This window comes from Hemitrygon akajei, chromosome 8 (assembly GCF_048418815.1).
Source record: "Hemitrygon akajei chromosome 8, sHemAka1.3, whole genome shotgun sequence".
Lineage (NCBI taxonomy): Eukaryota > Metazoa > Chordata > Chondrichthyes > Myliobatiformes > Dasyatidae > Hemitrygon > Hemitrygon akajei.
The window spans coordinates 154,079,852-154,101,943 of NC_133131.1; the positions used below are offsets into that span (position 1 = coordinate 154,079,852).

General features: G+C 41.0%; 1 protein-coding gene across 2 annotated transcripts in view; it reads left to right on the forward strand.

The window, feature by feature from the left end:
* ptprn2 (protein tyrosine phosphatase receptor type N2) overlaps positions 1–22,092 on the forward strand; it is a 1,022,449-nt gene that overhangs the window by 370,634 nt on the left and 629,723 nt on the right. The window contains exons 6-9 of one of the 2 annotated variants that reach the window (XM_073054872.1): positions 7,837–8,284; positions 9,676–9,888; positions 14,625–14,665; positions 18,321–18,685. In XM_073054872.1, the coding sequence (XP_072910973.1) occupies positions 7,837–8,284; positions 9,676–9,888; positions 14,625–14,665; positions 18,321–18,685 (1,067 nt within the window). The remainder of the gene's footprint in view (positions 1–7,836; positions 8,285–9,675; positions 9,889–14,624; positions 14,666–18,320; positions 18,686–22,092) is intronic. The other variant, XM_073054874.1, reaches the window with a different exon arrangement.

A 22,092-nucleotide genomic window follows, 5' to 3' on the forward strand; every position in this document is an offset into this window, starting at 1 on the left:
AAACTGGAAATAGTACAGAAAAGATTTTCAAGTATTTTGCTTGGAATTGAGGGACTGAATTATAAGAGAGAGGTTAAAGAGAGAGATTTTGTTCATGGTAGCAAAGGAGACTGAGAGGAGATCTTGCAGAGTTGTATAAAATCACGAGGGGCAGGGAGAGACTGAATGCACTCAGCCCTTTTCCCAAAATCACGAACTAGAGGGCATAAGTGTAAAGTGAGAAGGGAAAAGTTGAGCAGCAACTTTTTGTACACAAAGAGGAAGTGGAAGAGGCAGGTATATTAACAACTTTTAAAAGACAATTGGACAGGTGCATTACTAGGAAACACAGCGGGATGCAGACAAATAGGTCTAGCAGATTTGAGAGTCTTGAATACTATCAGCCCTTATAAATTTAAATCAAGTGACGTAGGCAACAGCAGTGCTTCACTTCCAGATGAGCTCAGTGCCTTCTATGCTCTCTTTGACAGTCAAAAAATGGAGGAACCATCACAATCTCTCACATCCCCCAATGATCCTATGATTTCGGTCTCTGAGGCCAACGTGCAAGCAGCCTTCAGGAGGGTGAACACACAAAAAGCATTCAGCCCCAATGGGGTACTTGGCCAAGTACTAAAAGTCTGTGTTGATGAACTGGCTGTAGCGTTCACTGAGAACTTCACCCTCTTGTTTCAGCAGTCTGAGGTTCCCACCTGCTTCAAGCAGGCTTCACTTATTCCGGTGCCCAGAAAGAGCATGGTGACCTGCCTCATTGACTATCCCCAGTGGCACTTACATCCACAGTGATGAAGTGTTTTTAAGAGGTTGGTGATGAAGCATATCAACTCCTGCCTGTGAAGCAACTTAGATCCACCCCAACTTGCCTACCGGAGCAACAACCCCACAGCAGATGCCATCTCGTTGGCACTTCACTCAACCCTGGAACATCTAGACAGCAAAGGTGCAAACATCAGGATGCTGTTTATCGACTACAGCTCAGCATTCAATACCATCACCTCCTCAGAACTAACCAATAAGCTCAAGACCTTGGCCTCCACGCCTCCTTGTGCAATTGGATCTTCGATTTCCTCACTTGCAGACCCCAGTCAATTTGGAATGGCAACAACATCTCCTCCATGATTTCCTTCAGCACCACAAGGCTGTGTGCTGAGCCCCCTGTTCTACTTGCTTTACGCTTATGAACATGTGGCTATGCACAGCTCCAAAGCCTTTTTCAAGTTTGATGATGACACCATTGTCGTGGGCCAAATCAAAGATGGTGATGAATCAGCATATAGGAGGGAGATTGAAAATCTATCTGAATGGTACCATAACAACAATATCTTATTCAATGTCAGTAAGACCAAGGAGCTGGTTATTGACTTCAGGAAAAGGAAACCAGAGTCCTTGTGTTATCGTTATTATTCTACGGATTTATTGAGTATGCCCAGAAGAAAATGAATCTCAGGGTTGTATATGGTGACATATATGTACCTCGATAATAAACTGACATTAAACTTTGAAATTTACTTTGAATCTTGATCAGCATGGACCAATTAGACCAAAAGGTCTGTTTTTGTGCTGTCTTCGTGTTCTCCCTTTCTTCACTTTATTGGAGTGATCTGAATGTAAAATCCTTATCTGTTTTTTTTCTGCAACTTTCTCCACTTTGACTCTGAAGTAAATACTGTGAAATTAGAAATCTGAGATAAAATACAAAATGCTGAAAATACTCAAGCGAGTTGGACAACAACTTTGGAAAAGCCAAATTAACATTTTAGATTTATGTCTTTCAGTCAGAAATTATTTGAACGAAAGTTCTCCGACCTGAAACATTTCTCCAGTATTTCTCCATTTTCACAAAGTGACAATCAGAAAAAAAAAGATGCTGGAAATTTAAGGCAGAAGTAGAAAATGCTGGAAAAAATCAGCAGGTAAAACTGCATCTGTGTAATGATGAACAGAATCAGACTGGACACCCTAAAAATTTGTAGTCAACAACTTCTCAAAGACAAGGAGGAAACGAGACATTGTGGCCTGTGAACAAGGCAAAACAGACAGAAAGCAATCACATTGGAGCTCAGACCAGCCTGAAATGTAGATGCTGTGTCTTTTCCAGAGATGCGGCCTGACTTGATGAGCACAGTATATCCAGTGTTGTCCTTTTTTATTTTTCTCCACAGATGCTGCCTGACCCACTGAGTGTTTCCAGTATTTTTATATTTACTTACTATCGTGATCTGTGCTTGTTGAACTTGGAGACCTTGAAAGGATTCAGGAAGCTTTTGTCTCTCATTTACCTGTCTTCCCTTTATCCAAAATTTAAAGATTTTATGCACTATTTCTACTAAATAGAATTCAAGTCAGAATCAAGTTTAACATCACTGGCATATGTCATGAAATTGGTTGTTTTGCCACAGCAGTACATTGCAATACATTAAAAAAATCTATAAATTACGATAAAATATATATAGCAAACAGGAGGAAATCTGCAGATGCTGGAAATTCAAACAACAACACACACAAAATGCTGGTGGAACACAGCATTTTATATATATATAGTGGATTTCTGTTAACTGTCAATTGGGCAGCCACTTATGAAAAATCCTCAACCCTTAAACGTTCAAGTACCATTCACAAAATATGTGTGTCACTCAGTTTTTTCAGTACTTTTTGTTTCTTTGAGTGACTTTAATACCATCTCCACAATATTGACCTGAATTGATTGTCCGTTTTCTCCCTTACTGTAAGCATCCTTCATATTTAGAACAATGGTATTACAAAGAGCATAACATGTAATCTATTGAAAATAACTCTTAGGAAAGACCCAACCTGCTAAGAATGCTTCGGACCAAAACATCAGCTGTTCACTCTTTTCAATAGATGCGGCCTGACCTGCTGAGTTCCTCCAGCATTTTGTGTGTGTTGTTTTGGATTTCTAGCATCTACAGATTTTCTCATGCTCAGTTGCAATGACTTGAATGCAGGCTAATCCTACAGACAGAAGCAAAGTTGTTGGATAAGTAGAAGCACGGTTAATGTTTCAAGTTTGATGGGAAATTTGTTAACTTGAAAGGACAACAGTTTCTCTCACAACAGATACTACTTGATCTCCTGAGTATATCTAGCATTTTCTATTTTTAATACATATTTTCTGTATCTTTGGTTTTTTTTTGCTTTTCAGTAGATGGCTCATTAATTTGTTGCTCGCAGTTGGCGCAATTCCATTTTCTCAATCAGTGTCGTGGGATGTGAAACTGCTTCACCAGCTTTGTTAGACATTAAACATCTCCTCCAATCATGTTCCTTTGGTATAAAGGTTACCAGAACTCATACTTAGAGCTTCAGACTAATGAGCTGGATACTTGGCTTCAAATCCCATCGCTTCAGCTGAATTAATTAATTAATTAATTAGATCTGGAATGGAGTTCTGTTTTCAGTTACATTTAAACCACTTATTGTCTCCAAAATTCAGCTGGCTTGGTAATGTCCGTCAGAGAAGGGAAACAGGAATCTGTCACCTTTATCCTGTCTGGTTGATTGGCTTTTTCTGCCAGTCTGCTCAGGCTGTAATCAGGAACGAACAATCGATGAACCAATCGCCAGCAAGCTCCACTTCTTCTGAAAAAGTATATTTAAAGGGTCCAATGCACCACTTCTACGAAATAGAATCAGATTTAATATCACTGGTGAGATTTGTTGTTTTGATGCAGCAGTACAGTGGATTCCAGTCAATTGGACCATCGGTTAACTGCGCAGCTACTTAGTTGGGACAACTCTTAAAGAACAAAAACAAATCGAGAAAATAGCCAGGATTCCCCTTTTTTAATTTGGACAATACACCACTTAATTGGGACAGAAGATTGTGGCCGAACAGTTTCTAACCAGCATCACTCACATGTGCTTGATTGGCCATTAGACACTATGCTTAGAGTGAACAGTTTTTCCTTCTCCAATATTTTTATTAGTTTCTACATAGAAGAATACAGAGTACAAGAAAGTGTATATAAAAGGTCAAAAAAGATTTAAAAACTACCAATTACATTATATCTGTTCATAATAACTATCTCATTAACCATATTCATGTAAGTTAATCAATAGTTATATTGAAGTACACTAATTACTACAAAAAACCTAACCCCTACCAAGACCGAAGCTATTCATTAAGGAGGAAAGAAGGTAAAATACCTTCTCATATAATAATAACTAAAAATAGCCAACATCTGAGTTTAAACAACGAATTGAAGATTTTGAAAATAATTCAGAAAAGGTCCCCACAATATTTGAAAGCCTTGACGAGATTCAGAAATTGAACAACGAATCTTCTCCAAATCTAAACGTGACATAACATCACGTGACATAACTCACTGAGCGTGAGTAGGAGGAAAAGCATCCTCCTACTCATGCTAAATAGCTTTGGTGGTGTGTGTTTGTGTTCAAAAAGCAGTGATTTTTGTCACTGATGGTTGGCAAGAAAATAGTAGTAAGACAATTCAAAACTGTTTTGCTCACTATGGTCTCAAGCATTTAGTCTTGGACATGCCACAAATGGCCGTTAGACATTACGGCGTGAACAGGTTTAAATAGCATCAGTTGCATATGCTTCTGTTATCTTTTCCATTTGAGCGAATGATGCCGATTCAAAAAGCAGTGATTTTTGATCATTTTATTTTGACTATATGCAGGAAGGCAATGAAGGCAGTCCACTATCTGCAATAGGTGTCTGTGCTCATTTTATTAATTTACAGTCAATCAAAACAGCACAGCAGCAATGAATTCTTCCGTCGATAACTATTCAGAACTAATACAAAATCCTATAATACTGTAGTATGGGTAGTGTTCTAATTTGTTCTGTATTTAATTTAAATGCATAATTTGTTACTCAGTTAAAAGGTAATTTGTCTTTGTTATGCCTTTTAATTATTTCCATGAAACTCCGGCTAATTGGGGCAGCCGCATAATGCACTGGTCCCAATGGGTCCCAATTAACCAGCACATATTTTTTATATATGTTCATATAGTGTGGATAGTCAGAGGCTTTTTCCCAGGGCTGAAATGGCTGCCATGAGTGCACAGGTTTAAGGTGCTTGGGAGTAGGTAGAGAGGAGATGTCATGGGTAAGTTTTTTACTCAGAGAATGGTGAGTGCGTGGAATAGGCTGTCAGCAATGGTGTGGAGTCGGATACAGTAGGGTCTTTCAAGAGACTTTTGGATATGTGCATGGAGCTTAGAAGAATAGAGGGCTATGTGTAACCCTGGTAATTTCTTAAGGCAGGGGCATGTTTGGCACAACTTTGTGGGCCGAAGGGCCTGTATTGTGCTGTAGGTTTTGTATGTTTCTATATATATATATATATATAAGCTAAGTAGTGCAAAAGGAGCTCAAAAAATTAGGTAGTGTTCGTGGGTTGGTGAATTGTCTGTTCAGAGATCTGCTGGCACAGAAATAGATGGAAGTCCTGGTGTGGGATTTGAACACACAATCTTTCAGCTGAGTTATTTTATCAAAAGCTTATTCTCTGCATGTTCATGGATGGGTAGTATCAGGAGGCTGTATCACTGGGAATTGTAATTGTTTCCTACTGTACTGTGTTGGTTGGGAATGTTTTGTGTTAGCAGAGAAAATTAAAACTGGAGAAAAGTTTTGCCTAACTGATTTGATGAATTACAATGGAGATGGTAGCAAAAAGAACCAATCAGAGAAGAATTAAGCACAAACTGGTGGATTCACACTCAGTCAGTTTGATTGCCCACCCTTGTGAGACCCGGCTGACTTTTAATAGGGAGGAAATTGTGCAGGTTCCAAGGTGTGTGAATAATCTGTCCTGCTAGATTATTTCACAGGAGATGAAGTACATTCACCCCCAGAGATCTAACCAGCAAGGAAGAATTGATGCACAGACTTGACAACACAGGTCAAAATGTCAGAAGCCTAAAGGCAAGCACATAAAACGGTGAAGATCACACGTAGAAATTCAACCTCTACCTACAAAGTGTAGTAATATATTTCCATGGAAACAAGGAGATCTGAGTCCGCTGTGCCGTTAATGGAGGATAGGCCATTCATAGTCATATTTTCTTATGACACAAAGGCTGCTTGCGTTCATGCCAACATTCTCATCAGTCTAATATTTCCTCTATTTCCTGTCAACCAATTCTGTCTTACGTCTCTCAACTTGCCCTGACTATCCACAGTTGAAAGCCTTCTTCCTGCTGTTGCTCTTCAGTGTCTCATCCTTTCTGTCCACGTGCCCAAGTAGAAGACCCCCTGACACTGCATGCCAACCGTTGGGATCGTGGCATGCAGCTCCTGTGGGGGAATCTGTTGCAATGGCATTGCAGTTAAGACTGAGAGAAGAATAATCATTAGAACAAAGACAGAATGAGCCTGGTTTGTACTTTATTTCATTGGCTTTATCTTCAAGGTAAAACTGTCAAAGCTCATAATGAACTGGGGGGTCACTGCACCCATCATGCACATCGCATTGGGTCTACGGCAACGCTAACCCTTTGTGATCTCGCACCCTGAGACCTTACTGCTGTTGGAGCTATTCAACATAGCTGAGTGAGGGAAAACTAGGTTTAATACAGTTAAACCTGAGGCCCTAGCCACCAGGTACCCTGATGGCTTTCTGACAGCTTGCTTTTCAAAGCCGCTTCACTGCTTCAAAATGTTTCTGATACTTAGGAGACGCTGTAGAAAATGCACTTGGCGTATTATCAACAGTTTTGGGCCCTATATCTCAGAAAGGATATGTTGTCATTGGAGAATCCAGAGGAGGTTCACGAGGATGATTCTGGGAATGAAGGGGTTAACATATGATGAGCATTTGGTAGCTTTGGGCCTGTACTCACTGGAATTTAGAATGATGTGGAGGGATCCCATTGAAACCTACTGAATGTTGAAAGGACAAGACAAGGGTCTTTCCTATGGTGGGGGTATCCAGAACTAGAGGGCGCAGCCTCAAAATTGAGGGGTGACCTTTTAGAACAGAGGTAAGGAGTAATTTTTTGTTTAGCCAGAGTAGTGAATATGTGGAGTGCTCTGCCAAAGACTACAGTGGAGGCCAAGTCCATGGTATATTTAAGGTGGAAGTTGGTAGTTCTCTGATCAGTCAGGGCATCAAAGGATATGTCGAGAAGGCAGGTGTGTGGGGTTGAGTGGGATCCAGGATCAACCATGATGGAATGGTGGAGCAGACTCAATGGGCTGAATGGCCTAATTCTGCTCCTATGTCTTATGGCCTTATGGCCTCAGCTTCTGTAACTATTGACTTAAGGCAGGGGTTCCTAACTTTTTTTTATACCAATGACCATTAGCATTAAGCAAGGGGTCTGTGGACTCCAGGTTGGGAACCTCTGGTTTAAGGTAAGCAATAGAAGGTTTAGAGAAGACTTGAAGATTATTGTTCATATAATGGATGTTTGAAATTTGGGATTGTCTTGAAGTAAGCAGTGTTGTAGATTTCAAATACCCTCTGCATATGCAAAATTTATGAAGTACCAGATGAGCACTTGTGACACCAGAGTATTGAAGGCCACAGGCCAAATGCTGGAAAATGGGATCACTGCAGAATAGTGCACAAGGGGTAGCTTGAGCACAAAGGGCTGAAGGTCCTGATTCCATTTTAAATGACTCTGTTAGTAAGGAACATAACATCTTTTTCTCAAAGGCCTTCATCCGTGTTGATAAATATTAGAGCGTCATGGAAAATTACTGCATGGGCCAGCTTGCCTGTGAATGATTAAAATTAAATAATAATGCTCTGTGTTTTATTAACCTAGTTTATCTCAGAGAAAATATGGGGTATGCAATGACCTGAAACCCACCTTGCCTTCTTTTCTGTTTTGTAACAGAGTGAGGACATTCAATCCGACTCCTCTTTAGAAGAGCTCCCACCTAGAGTCCGAGGGCAAGCACTATCAGACCATTTCCATGCGTCCCTTCATCCGTTCACTGGCAAGAAGCACCAGCAGCTTCGTATCTTCAGCCCAGCACAGCATCAGGAACCCCCTGGGAGTGAGGCCCTCGACCAGGCACAACTGGCCGCTCTTCTGGAGGATTACATGGCACAGAAGCTGGCTGGGAAGTCGGCTGAGAGGGGAAGCCGTTTGTCAGTCAAGAAAGGTGTCCGGGTTCATGAGGCTTTGACTCCCCCAAGGAAGGAACAGGAGGAAGGGCCAAGCAAGGACAGAAGCAGGGTACTTGATTGGGAAATGGATGGCCAGCATCTCGGAGTGAAAGCAGAGAAAATGCCAAGCCCCAGTAGGATCAGAGGAAAAGACCCACTGAGTCACCTGGACGGTATGAAGAAATAAGTAAATGACTGTATTTAACGATAGAGATTTGGAATCTATTAAGGATATTTATCATAGAGCTAAGGAATATTAAAACACAGGAGCCATTTGGTCCAACAGATGCGTCTCTGACTGAACCATCTGTTTAGTCCCTCTCGCTCTCTCCTCAGTACACTTACATTTTATTTTCTTCCTTGTGTGTTTATTCAATTCTGGTTATGATATTTCACTCTGCCTCTGCCTGACAACATGTTGGCAGGTAAACTGCAAAACAGTGAAACCCTATAAGGTCTTTTGGAGCCAGTCAAAGTGAGTATTGGACCATTTTGTTTGTTGGAGAGTTCTGTTTTCAGTGTCACCAATTCAACTTTGAAGGAAACTTGCATGTGTAAGGTATTTCACTACGTATTTACTGGGACTTGGTTGTATCATTAGTGCTTTGAGTGATTTCCCAGTGTGGTTTCCGACACACCTGCTCCACATTGAGTAAAGCACATTCTTAAACCATATATTAAAAGCTCCTTTCTATATCAAAGGGTGTGCTCAGTATTCATTCCTCATATTTCGATGAGCACTATATGTGTCGTAAGCTAAGGGGAGGGACTTGAGAAAGGGGAATTCGAAATGGCCATGAACTAGCATAGACATGATGGGCCAAAGGTCATCCCTTTGCATCCTAAACTGCCGTGGGTCAGCTGATCTATTGTGCTTTACTGTGCATCCCCTGTAATGCTGACATTAAGAGACTCGGGTTATTCTTCCACTAAAGATATTGGTTTATTATTGTCACATGTACCGAGATAAGTGAAAAAGTTATTTTGCAGTAGGCTATTCCATACATACATTGACTATATTGACGGCTCAGTAGTATGTCTTACTGTAATGCTATTTATTACAAATTACTGTTACTTGCACATTGCACATTCAGCCAGAGCTGTAACATAAAGATTTTTACTCCTCACGTATGTGAAGGATGTAAGAAATAATGTCAATTCAATACATAACTACATTGAGATAGTACAGGGAAAAGCAACAGCAGGATGCAGAATATAATGTTATGGTTCCCATTTATTGAGTATGTACAATGCAGGAAGAAATAAGGTGAAGTCAAGTTCCTGTTTAACAAATAAGGGGACCATTAGTCAGAAGCATAGAGGGAGTCCATGGAGGCTAGGCTGGTTTTCACTGTGGGCTAAGCTCTGTCCATAACTCTGTGCACATCTTAGTCAGAGCAGTTGTGGGCACTGCTCAGTTCATTGCAAAAAACCAAGCTATTTACCACAATCCGGCCATCACATTTTCCAGTATTGCCTGAGGCACCGTGACCAAATGTGACTGCGACCCACTTGTCTTCTTCATTATTAGATCTGTCCTTATTTCCATTCTGTTTCCGAACAGAGAATTTCATTCAGTCAGTGGTCCAGCAGCTGGGGGCAGAGCATGTCGATCTGGACAGCATGACTTCCAACCAGCTGGATGCACTGTCCAGTGTCCTAGCCGATGCTCTCCAGGTGGTGGACGATGACAGGACCAGCAAAGGGGCCAAAGGCAGCCAAGAAGCCCAGCAGAAGGAAGAAGAGGAAACCTTTAACAGGGATGAAATCATCCAGGGTAGGAAGAACTCACTCTCACATAACACTATGCTTTACTACATTGAGGGTTTTGCAGTACCAATGGCTGTGGGTGGTAGGAGGTATGACCTGATCCACAAGTGTTGCCATACATCCCTGTGCCAACATAGCATACTCACAGTGTTCCACAGAACAACACAAATAGTAACAACAACAACAGCAAAACAAGTTGGGGAAAACTTCATTAATAGGTTTGGGGCATTTACTCCACAATTAGCAAGCAATGGCTGAATTCCACCTATCTACACACACCAAAATTCCTCTTTGGGTAATATCTATCAATCTAAATTGTTCAGCCATGTTATGCTAGGCCTTGTTGTGTTTGCCACCAGAAGGACCAAACCCCAATGCTTAACTTCCTGATTTTGATTCCCAAAAGGCTTCTGTGCTATCTAGTCCGCATACAATTTATAAGATCATAAGATGAGGCCCTCAGTTAGTTGGGGTAGATCATGGACATTGCATCCTAACTGTCTATGTGATACGCAAGCCGGAACAGTACGATATGGAGAGCAAGCTGTGGCCCATTCAACAGGCCCCCCCCGCCCCACCTCTCCAGCAGCTGATAAATTCAAAGGAATGACAGAGACTGATACAGTTTGGCACCAGCACGAGTTGCCAGCCGGCAATGAACTCACCGTAGGACTGCCTTAGTGACTCCAGCTCCAGGTTTTCCCTCAGGATTTGCTCCAGAAGCCTTCCCCGTGAGTGGGTATAGCCGCAAGCAGCTGTGGCTTGGGGGTCAGAGTTTTCCTTCTCTCAGATGAACTGGCAACCACAGCTGACCAGCCCCATCTGTCCGAAGCGACTGGTTTTAAGGCATCAGTAACCCGCCTTTGCCCCTCTCCTGTCAGTAGAAGCAGTTCTACCAAGCTTACTAGCTAAGCCACACATGAAGGCCAGGATCTAGACATGATTGTCAGATATTATTTGAGACGCACAATATTGGGAGTATTTAAGTGGTGGTAGGAGCTTATCTCCACTTCCTTCCCTGGCAGTGAGAACCTTAAGGAACCAAATCATAAGATATAGGACCAGATTTAGGCTATATGGTCCATTGGGTCAATCATGGCTGACCTTTTTTCAACCTGCCTTCTCCATAACTCTTAACTCCTTTACCAATCCTGAACCTATCAATCTTGGCTTAAAGACACCCAATGCTTTGGCCTCCATTGCCCTTAGTATGGTGTATTTAAGGAAGAAATTAGTGGGTTCTCAATTGTTAAATGAATTATGAGAGAACAACATTGAAGAGAAACAACTTCTGATTATATTGTAAAGGGACAATTTAACCATCAAGAAAATAAGAACAATGCCAATGTAATTTAACTCTTGAAGGATTCTGATAAACATTTATTTCAGATTCAGATTTGTTTATCACATATATATCGAAACGTATAGTGAAATGTGTCATTTGCGTTAACAACCAGCACAACCAAGTCTCTGCTGGGTCAGCCCACAAGTGTTGCCACACATTTCTGCACCAACACAGCATACTCACAATGCTCCACGGAACAACACAAATAGCAACAACAACAACAGCAAAACAAGTGCCTTTCCCATCCCACTCACCCTCCCAGCCACTCACTTGCCACACCCAGACTGGCCTCCAACCTCAGGACAGGCCACATCCAAGCCCCCAGTCCTTGTGCCCAAGTTCTCTGACTAGCAGACATTTGTAAGTTTTGCCTCATGAATTTGTCTAATACTTCAGCACTATTTGCCATGTTGCCTGTCTTTTGTCATTGGGGAAATTAATAATTAATACTTCTGAAGGAACTGAAGCTCAGTAGTTGTGGCTGCAGCATGGATTTTTGATTGAGACCTTGCTAGTTAATCTGACAGTCGAGTATCTCTGCCCTTTCTATTGTTGATCATACATTTGCTCACCTGGTAAAAATGCAGCAAAATTATTTTCTCAATAATGTGAAAGTAAACTGGAAATTTCTTTTAAAAAGTGGAAAAGTTTTTTAATAATTTGAGAATAGCATGTGCTGCAGGCAATGATTGCACACACTGTATCTCCAACAGGCCTAGTTAGTTTGCGGCTCATCAGAGGAGGCAGTGCACAAAGACAGTCTTTCATTCTAGACTTTGTAGATACCACTGGTAACGCTCCGTCCGAAAGGCTTGAAGATGGGCTCTACCAGGCCAGAGAGGCCTAGCCAAGAATACTGTAACTAAAGAACCAACATTGAAAATATAACTAAATTGTGAGCAATTGCTAGCAAGAGCATATTAGAGGCAGGAATAGGCCACTCGGCCTCTCAAGCCTGCTCTACTATTCAGTATTATCATGCCTAATATATGCTGGCCTCAAGTTCCTCATAACACACAAACCCTCAATTTTTTTAAACATTTATCTAACTGCACACTAAATATATGTGAAAATATGGCATCTACCACTCGCAGGGGAAGAGAATTCTAGAGACTCACCACCCTGTGAGAGAAGAAATATATATGTACCTTAGCTTCAAATAACTGGCTTTTAAATATATATATATATATATATATATATATAGCTATGTCTCCTTATTAGAACGGAGATGAGTAGGAATTTCTTTAGCCAGAGAGTGGTGAATCTGTGTTGAATTCTTTGCCACAGGCAGCTGGGGAGACCAAGTCTTCATGTATATTTAAGGCAGAGGTTGATAGATTCTTGATTGGTCAGGCATGAAGGGTTATGGGGAGAAGGCTGACGATTGACGCCGAGAGGAAAATTGGATCAGCAATGATGAAATGGTGGAGCAGGCTCAAGGGCTAAATGGCCTAATTCTGCTCCTATATCTCGTCTTCTGGTCTTATTCCTGACTCTCCCACTTGTGGAACCATCTCAAGATTTATCCCATTAAACTCCTGAGGATGGTATCAGACTACAGTTGACAACAGTTGTCTTAAAACAGTCACTGTGAAACAGAAGCAGATTTGGTAATCCTCCATGTTTTTCAGTTAGATTCAGTTACAATCAAGGTGACCTTTGCACAATGCATCAGTGCAGACAGATTGGTCACTTCTGTAACTTGTACGATGGGTATTAGCAGCCGAAATGATGTGGAATGTTAAATCAAGAGAATATTAATGACACCATTATGAGAGCCCTAGTGTTGAGTGAGATTGTGCACTGAACTGGGACATTGAACTGATGGAGTTGGGCTCTCCCAGGTAAAATAGTGCAGAACAGAATTGAACAGAGTGTTTCATTTCACCCTCATTTTAGCAGCAATCATGCTTTTACCAAGTTTTTGGCGCCTGACATAATGCAGCCAGCAGCTGTTTATGAGGACGAACGTGAAAGGCAATGTAATGTGGTGCAGATCTGATTGAGAGAATCCCAAAAGGAAGGATCAGCCCTGTACCATTGTGCTATAAAACAATAGGAACATTAATGCAGGACTGCTGGCTCATTGAGAACCAGAATCATATCCACAGGCTCCTTCGGTGCACTGTGGGCTAGCAGCCTGAACACTCTGGGCTTTAGGGAATGGACAAGCATTGTAGTTTGTCATTATCCTAATCACAGCTGTCCTGAACTACAGGTGTTGTGTCTGCAGCTCATTGGCCAAATGTGACCTTGGAGCTGTAAAACCCAGACCGTGCTCTTTTATTTGGACTTGTTATGTTTCATTGGAAGCTTGGTCTGTTAGAGTGTTGTAGGTATGGAGGCTTGGGCTGGGGGGAGGTGGGGGAAATGCTTGCCTTGCTTTAAGGATAAATCCAAAATTAGAACCCCAAGGTTTATGGAAAGCATGCAAAGATTAATGAGAACGACTAAATAGATACTCTAAAAGTATCACATCAGTCTTAAGTGTTAAACATGCAATATATTAGCAGTTTTGTACAAGCACGTTGTTGCAATCTGCTTTGTAGCACATTTAGCATTATGAAAAAGGGGATCCTGTGTTCATTCATATACCTTTCAGGGTTCTGAAATGGTCCACCAGACAAAAACAAATACTCACCACTATAAGCTACAACCTTCCCAAGTGGCACTCGGGAATTAAAAAGAAACCATGGAATACCAGTGTTTCTATAATCATAAGGACATAATGAATAGAATAGTAGCTCATTCAACCCCTTGTGCCTGCTCTTCCAATCAATAATATCAAGATTAACCTTTTACCCCTCAACACAATTTCTTCTACTCAAAGCCCATTTTTCTTGATTCCTTTACTTAAAACAATACAGTACAACACAGTACAGGCCCTTCAGCCTACAATTTTGTGCCAACCCTTTAACCAACTGTAAGATCATTGTAACACTCCCCTTGCACATGGAGCTCCATTTTTCTATCATCCATGTGCCTATCTAAATGTCCCTAACATATCTGCTTCTGCCACCACGCCTGGTGTGCACCTACCACTCTCTGTGTAAAAAAAAACCTTCCTCTAATGTTCCCCCATACATTCCTCCGAACACTGTAAGTATTAGCTATTTCCGCCCGGGGATTAAGTCTCAGGCTGTCCACTATTTCTATGCCTCTTACCATCTTCCACATCTTTGTCAAATGTCCACAACAGACAACCGATTTGGTATGAAATGTGGGGAATACCAGCACTGTATTTGGCTTACTATCACATGAGGTTTTGTGCAGTTTATTCAACGGCCCATAGCCGTGGGTGGAAGTTGAAGGGAGTGTGGAGGGTAAAGCAGAGAGTGTACGATATTTGAATCTCCTTTTATCTATTTTTTTCTGAATGCTATCTTTTATATTTATAGGAAAACAGGCTGATGACATAAATGAAAGGATTTCTATACAGGTTTGTAGAATATTATATTTTTGAACAGTGATCTATTTTAGAGACCAGATACATTTTGAAATGTGAGTTATGAACATTTAAGAGATGTGTTACGTCCCTCCTGATTTGCTTTGCTACTTGATCTCATTGCTTAATTGTAAGTTTACAGCTGTTGTTGATTACTTATTATTGCATTGTTAAGCAATTAACTTTTGACAACAGCTGCACATTGCTACAAATTACAATGAAATGTCCAGTGTAAGATATATAAAAAAATTTAAAAATGCTTAACACTAAATTGCCGTTGAACCAAAAACTCTTGATAGGAACGTGCATGGAAGTTCCAATCTACATTATTTTCTGGAGTAACACACACAAAATGCTGGAGGAACTCAGCAGTTCAGGCAGCATCTGTGGAGATGAAACCCTTCAGGTCTTGGCCCAGAATTGTTCGTTTGCCTCCATAGATGTTACCTAACCTGCTACGTTTCTCCAGCTTTTTGTGTTGCTCCAGATTTCCAGCATCAGTAGTCTGTCTTGTGTCTACATTATTTCCTGCTTGTTATATCACCCTGAAAGTAAATAGGCTGATTGATTTTGACTGAGACAGATGGGATGATAGAAGTCAAAAACAAACTGCAGGAGGAACTTAGCAGATCAAACAGAATCTGTAGAGGTAAAGAGATAAAGATTGGTTCCATCTGCCCTTCATCTCCCTCTTAATGATTCCTATTATTAGATCACTTTACCTATCAGATTACTGCATTTATACTTTTACTTATCAGGTTACATATTTATCTGATTACAGCACATGTCCATAAGACATAGGAGCAGAATTAGGCTATTTAGCTCATCGAGTCTGCTTTGCCATTCCATCTTGGCTGATCCCGGATCCCACACAACCCCATACATTTGCCTTCTTGCATACCTTTTGATGCTCTGACCGAACAAGAAACTATCAACTTCCACCTTAATTATACCCATGGACTTGGCCTCCATCTTTGTTCTTCAGCCTTTGTCTCCACTTTCATCCTTTCTTCCCGCCACTGGACTCCATCTGCCTTTCCTCCCATTGCCTTTTTCTTCCTAGTGCCCACCTGCCTCTATCTCCCAACTCCATCTCTCCCCCTTGGTCTACATATCACCTAGCAGCCCATCTCAGTCATTCCCCTCTTTAACTAGCCATCTCCCCTTTCTACTCTCAGTCCTGAAGCAGGGGTATTGGGATCAACATCCCTCAAAGTTGCTGCACGTTGATAGGGTGTTCAAGAAGGCATATGATGTGTTGGCCTTTATCAGTCAGGGGTTTGAGTTCAAACGCCACAGGTAACGTTGTAGCTTTGTAGAACTCTGGTTAGACCACACTTGGAGGATAGTGTTCAGGTCTGGTCACCTCATGAGAGAAAGGCTGTGGAAGCCTTAGAGAGGGCTTAGAGGAGATTTACCAGGAAGCTTCCTGGACTAGTGAGCAGATCTTATGAGAAAAAGCTGAGCAAGCTTGGACTTTTCTCATTGGAGCAAAAGAGAATGTGAAGTTACTTACAGAGGTGTGTAAGATGATAAGAGACATAAGACAGAGTGTTTTTTTCCTAGAGCAGAAATAGCTAATATAAGAGAGCATATTGTTCAGATGATTGGTGGTTGCCAGAGGCAGTTTTTTAACACAGAGAGTGGGAAGTGCATGGAGTCCACTGCCAGGAATGGTGATAGAGGCAGATACATTAGGGATATTTAAGAGACTCTTAGATGGATGAAAGTCCCTGTAGGAATCTCCATGCAATAATTCACTACTTTACAACATTACCCACACTTTGCAGAGATAAAGAAGTTTTAATTGCCACTTAACAGCTAGATTATTTCACCCTTTCAGTGAAATTTCCCTTCTTCCGTCCATTACCCTCTTCCATCGTAACTTGTTTTTTCTGTTGCTCAGTTCTGGTAAAGGGCCCCAGGCTTGAAACATCAGCTGCTTCTTTTTCTATGGCTGCTACCTGACTTGTTGAATATGTTATAGCATTTTATGTTTCTAATACTGAAGTGCAGACTATTCAGCTATCACAACACTGATGTTTATGGGAGATTGCAATTGTGCTAAAATATGGACAGTTTGTATGCTAAACAACCCCTGTTTAATTATGAACTGCAGACGTTGGATTTGCGAAATAAAACAAAAAGAGCTGGAGATACTTAGTTACGTCACCGAAGAGAGAAAGAGTTTGTGTTTCAGGAGTCTAGTTTTTATTTACAGCTGCATGGACCAACCATTGCTCTGAGCAGGAAATTTTTACACGGCCTGAGAACTGCGCAGCACTTTAATAAAATATTATATAGAAGAAAATCCCAGCCGCGCAGCAACAAAGGCTACGTGCATGGGAGCATTTCAGTTACTGCGCAGCCATGCACCCACACAGCTTAGAGGGAAGAGTAGCCTCCATTACCCTTACCTCCTATGCAGTGAAATCAATCTGTCATCACTGTGCTTTTAGATAGGAACAATTTAGAGGGTATGGTCTAAATCCAAGGTCTGGTTAAGATGAACATCTTGGTTGACATGGACAATGTGGGCTGAAGGATTGGTTTCCATGCATTGTGACGCTATGACTTAACGACTCGTCTTCCACAGCTCCACTGATTCACAGCCATTTGGAAGATGTACTTTCTCATTTTGATCACCTACTCAACCTGAGACCCTAATCCCTGGATCCCTCCCCACCACAGAAAGCATCCTCACAATATCTGCCCTGCCAAGCTTCCTCTGAATCATATACAATATTCAGCATTATATTTTGCTGTTGAGATTGGTTCACAGTCCAACATATAGCTGGGTGTGAAGTGGGACCATTTCCTTTTCTGGGAGTTGTAGACATGGTTAATATCTCCACTTTAAATAGAAGTGGTAATTACTCTGAGAATGAGAGATCTACCACTACATGGGATTTTTTTTAAACATACAGTAGATGCTCCCTTTATTACTGTACTATATCACTATTAAAATGAGACAGAGTACTTTTCTCTTTTAAATAAGCTTTCCATCATGTTAATGAACTGATTAAGGTTTTATAGTGTGGTTTCTAAGTGTTAAGTGAAGTTATTTAGTAACGGTATTTTGCACAGAAATTAGCTTGTTAGACACGCACACAAAGATGTGAATTTCATATTTCGTTACAAATGAGGAGGTGGCCAATGGGTTTCAGAGGCCAGGTCTCAGAGAAATCTCATTATTACCCACCCCCCACTTATTCCCCACTGCAACCTATTCTCTTTCATACACAGACCATCTCCGCCCTAATTCTCCTTCCATCCACTTAGCAACATACAAGCTGCTGGTGGCACTCAGCATGGAGGGGAATAGCAGCCAACAATACTAGAACTGATTTGCATTGACCATTAACTGATCAACAAGGATGTCTTTTGGATGTGGGAAGGAGGCAGAGCCTTTGCAGTTACAGTGAGAGTGTGCAGACTGGAAGGAATACCAGAGGTGTCAGGATCAAACTGGGTCACAGGAGCACTACTTGCTGTACCCCCATGTCAAACCTTAAATGCGACAATGCTGAAGTGGTACATAATGAATTGAATGCGTTGAGCAGGTGATAACAAAGAGGATGTTTTACTTCCATGTAGAAGTTATCATTATAGTTTAATATTAACTAATACTAATTAATCCTTATCACAGCGGAAGATTCCCAACACAGAGGAGGTGAGCAGTGAAGAGAAGCAAATTCTTACTGAACTTCTGGGTCTTGACCCCCTGTACATCAACCCGCAGGGAAACCAAATCAAAAGGTTCGGCTTCTCATCCAGTGAAACAGTTGGGATGGAAAATGTGAAAAGCAACACTATCACCAGAGAGGTATCCAATGTCAGAAAGTCTAAAAGTGGCATCCTTGGCTTAGACGAGTCAGATTTTGCCAGTCCGGAAACTGATGGGAACCCTTTGTACAGAGGAACTCAGAAGAAAAATTCCCAACTTGGAGACTTGAACCTGGATGTAGAATCATCAAAAAATGATCTTTGTGGATATATTGTGACATCGCAAAAGTAAGTATCTGCACTATCATGTCTTCAACAAAATAGTGAATTACATTGGCTGTTCTAGACTGGCTTTGCTGTAGACGAATTAGAAGTGACTGTCAAGAGAATGTGTTAGAAATACACAGCAGGTCGGGCTACGTCCATGATGAACATTTCAGGTCAATACTTTTCCTAAGTAGCCGATAATCCCTCTCCCACAATTGCAGTCTATAAAGAGGATATATAAGTCTTAGAAGAAATGTGAAGAAGATTGACAAAAGTGATAACCAGTGGATATAATAATAAGGCAAAGTAAATTATTGTTAATTACTCTGTCCTGAATCTCTGTCTCTGAAGACTAAGCGATAAGTCACGCTAGTGATTTGGTAATTTGAGCGATTTCTTTGGATGAAGTGTTTTCTTTATTTGAAGCGAGACAAAATTTTATAGTATTTAAATAGCTATCTTTTTGATAGAACAAGTAGTTAGTCCCAAATGTCTGCTCTTTCTCAATGGCTTTGCAGATCTTCTCTCAGAATCATGGAATCGTTGAATCATTCGGTCTGATGTATCCATGTTGTTTGGTGCGCACCTTTCTCCATTAACCCCATCACCTAGCACCTGGACCATGGCTCTCTATGCCTGAATGTTCATCTGCACACTTTATAAATGTCTCAGCTTCAACCCAGCTCTCAGGTAGTGCATTCCAAGTACTCATCACTCTATGGGTGGAAAAGGTCTCACTCATACTGTACCTCCTCCAACTCTCTTCCCCCTTACCCTCAACCTCTGTCTTGTGGCTTTATTTACCTCTAATATAAGGAAGACAAGGACGCTGCTGAGTCTGGAAGACCTGAGTTATAAGGAAAGATTGAATAGGTTAGGACTGTATTTCTTAGAACGTAGAAGATTGATAGGAGATTTGATAGAGGTATAAAAAATTATGAGGCTTATAGATAGGGTAAATACAAGCAGGCTTATTCCATTGAGGTTGGGTGGGTCTACAACTAGAGATCACGGCTTAAGGGTGAAAGGTGAGATGTTTAAGGGAAACATCTTCACTCAGAGGTTGTGAGAATGTGAAATGAGCTGCTAGCACAAGTGGTCCATGCAAGCTTGATGTCAACTTTTAAGAGAAGGTTGGATAGGTACATAGATAGTACAGATATGAAGGGCTATGGTCCCAGTGCAGGTCGTTGGGAGTAGGCAGTATAAATGGTTTTGGCATGGACTAGATGGGCTGAAGGGCCTGTTTCTGTGCTGTACTTCTCTATGACTATGAATAATTTCCTGCACTCTGCCCTATCCCTACCCATCATAATTTTATTTACCTAAATCTTGCTCTGTCTTAACACCCTCTGCTTACGGAAGAAATCCTATTCCTACAAATTGGATGAAAGGGTCAAGATCTTGGGACTTCTTGACTGAGTGTGTGGAGGTGAAAAACAATCAACACTAAAAAGGAAAGAGAATGCTTAAAATATTTATTAGGGCACGGAGATGAAGTGTTAATGCTTCAGGTTGATAACCTTGCATCCAAACTTTTCCTCAGTAGAATTAAGTCAACACACTAGTTCTAAACACGAGGAAATCTGCAGATGCTGGAAATTCAAACAACACACACAAAATGCTGGTGGAACACAGCAGACCAGGCAGCATCTATAGGGAGAAGCACTGTCGATGCTTCGTCCTGATGAAGGGTCTCGGTCTGAAACGTCGACAGTGCTTCTCCCTATAGATGCTGCCTGGTCTGCTGCATTCCACCAGCACTTTGTGTGTGACACTAGTTCCAATTTCACTTCAGAACTGACCTGCTCTATCCCAGCAACATCCTGGTGAATCTCCCCTCCAGTGCCATCACATCCTTTCTATAGCATGTTGACTGGAACTGCATACAGATGAAGTTTATTCTCATGCCTCTTCAGAAAATGTTCAGTGCAAAAATGACAGCTGGCGAAGAAGAAATTGTCCATTGTGTTCTACCACCTGCTGCTTCAATCATTTTCAAAGCTTAAAATTAAATTTATTTCTTTGTCTTAACATCCATGTTGATGAGATGTATGAATAATTGGTCATGACGATTCATTTTGAGTAAAATCCATCATGACCAAACTTATTTAAAATTCCCCCCCACCACTCTTTTCTACATGAATACTTCCAAAACCCAAAAATAACAATATACTTTCACAGGTAGCAAAAATAGCATAGAACAAACATCCACATATATTTGTTGCCACATTATCAGTCAGGATGTGGCATTATGTAGAATACAATGACAAGTAGAATATAATGACATTAGCCCAGAGTACTAAAGATGGATCATAGCAATGACAATCAAGAAACAACATCCTGGAAAAAGAGCTAGACATTTATTTGAAGGGATTTATAGAACTTACATTCTGAAGGCATTACTGACCATGGTGGAGTCATTAAATGTGGCAACTAAGAAGAAACCAGAATTGAGAAAATGGCAACACACAAATACATGTCCAGATTATCCCAACACATTCCAAGGAGGAGTCTGGTCCCATTACAGCTTGGATGAAAGGGTCTGGTTCTTTAATCCTCTTGGGATTTGGCTGGGTGGGTCTGTGGAAGGGAATGCTAACAATAATTATCAGAGCATGGAGAATAAATGTTAATGCTTTAGGCCAATGATCTTTCACCAAACTTTCCTTCATTTAGTTTTAGACTCATACAGCTTGGAAACGGGTCCTTTGGCTCAACTGGTCCATGCCAACCATCAAAGCTGGTCCCATTGCCTGCTTTAGACCCATATTCTTCTAAGTCCTTCCTAGCCATGTAACTTTTAAATATTGTTAACGTATGTATGTACTTCCACCACTTCCTCTGAGTGACAAATTATTCCATATATTGACCACTCTCTGGACAGAATGCTTGCTCCTCAAATTCCTATGAAATGTTTCCCCTCTTACCTTATACCTATGTCCTCTAGTTCTTGGTTCCCTAACCCTGGGGGAAAAGACTGTGTACATTCACCCTATCTGTACCAGCAATAATCTTATATGCTTCTTTAAGATCACCTCTCGTTCTCCACTGAGAAGGGTCCCAATCTGCTTCAACCTCTCTCCATAACTCAGTCCCTTGAGTCCCAACATCCTCGTAAATCCCCTCTGCACTGACTCGAGCTTAGCAGTATTCCAAATGCAGCCTCCAAATTTATGACAAACATAGCTGAACCATTAGCACTGCCTCCATTGATGCTGCCTGACCTGCTTGGTGTTTCCAATGTCTTCATTGTTTTGCACTAGGAATTTCTGAAATTTGATAACATTATATACAGTGAAGGGGAACTGCAGCACAAGACCCATTTGAAACAGCATCATGTTTTGCATTGAATTCACACAGTCCAAATGTATTATTTTTACAGTTTGCCAATAAAATTGTTTTACATACATAGTATGTGTGGATTG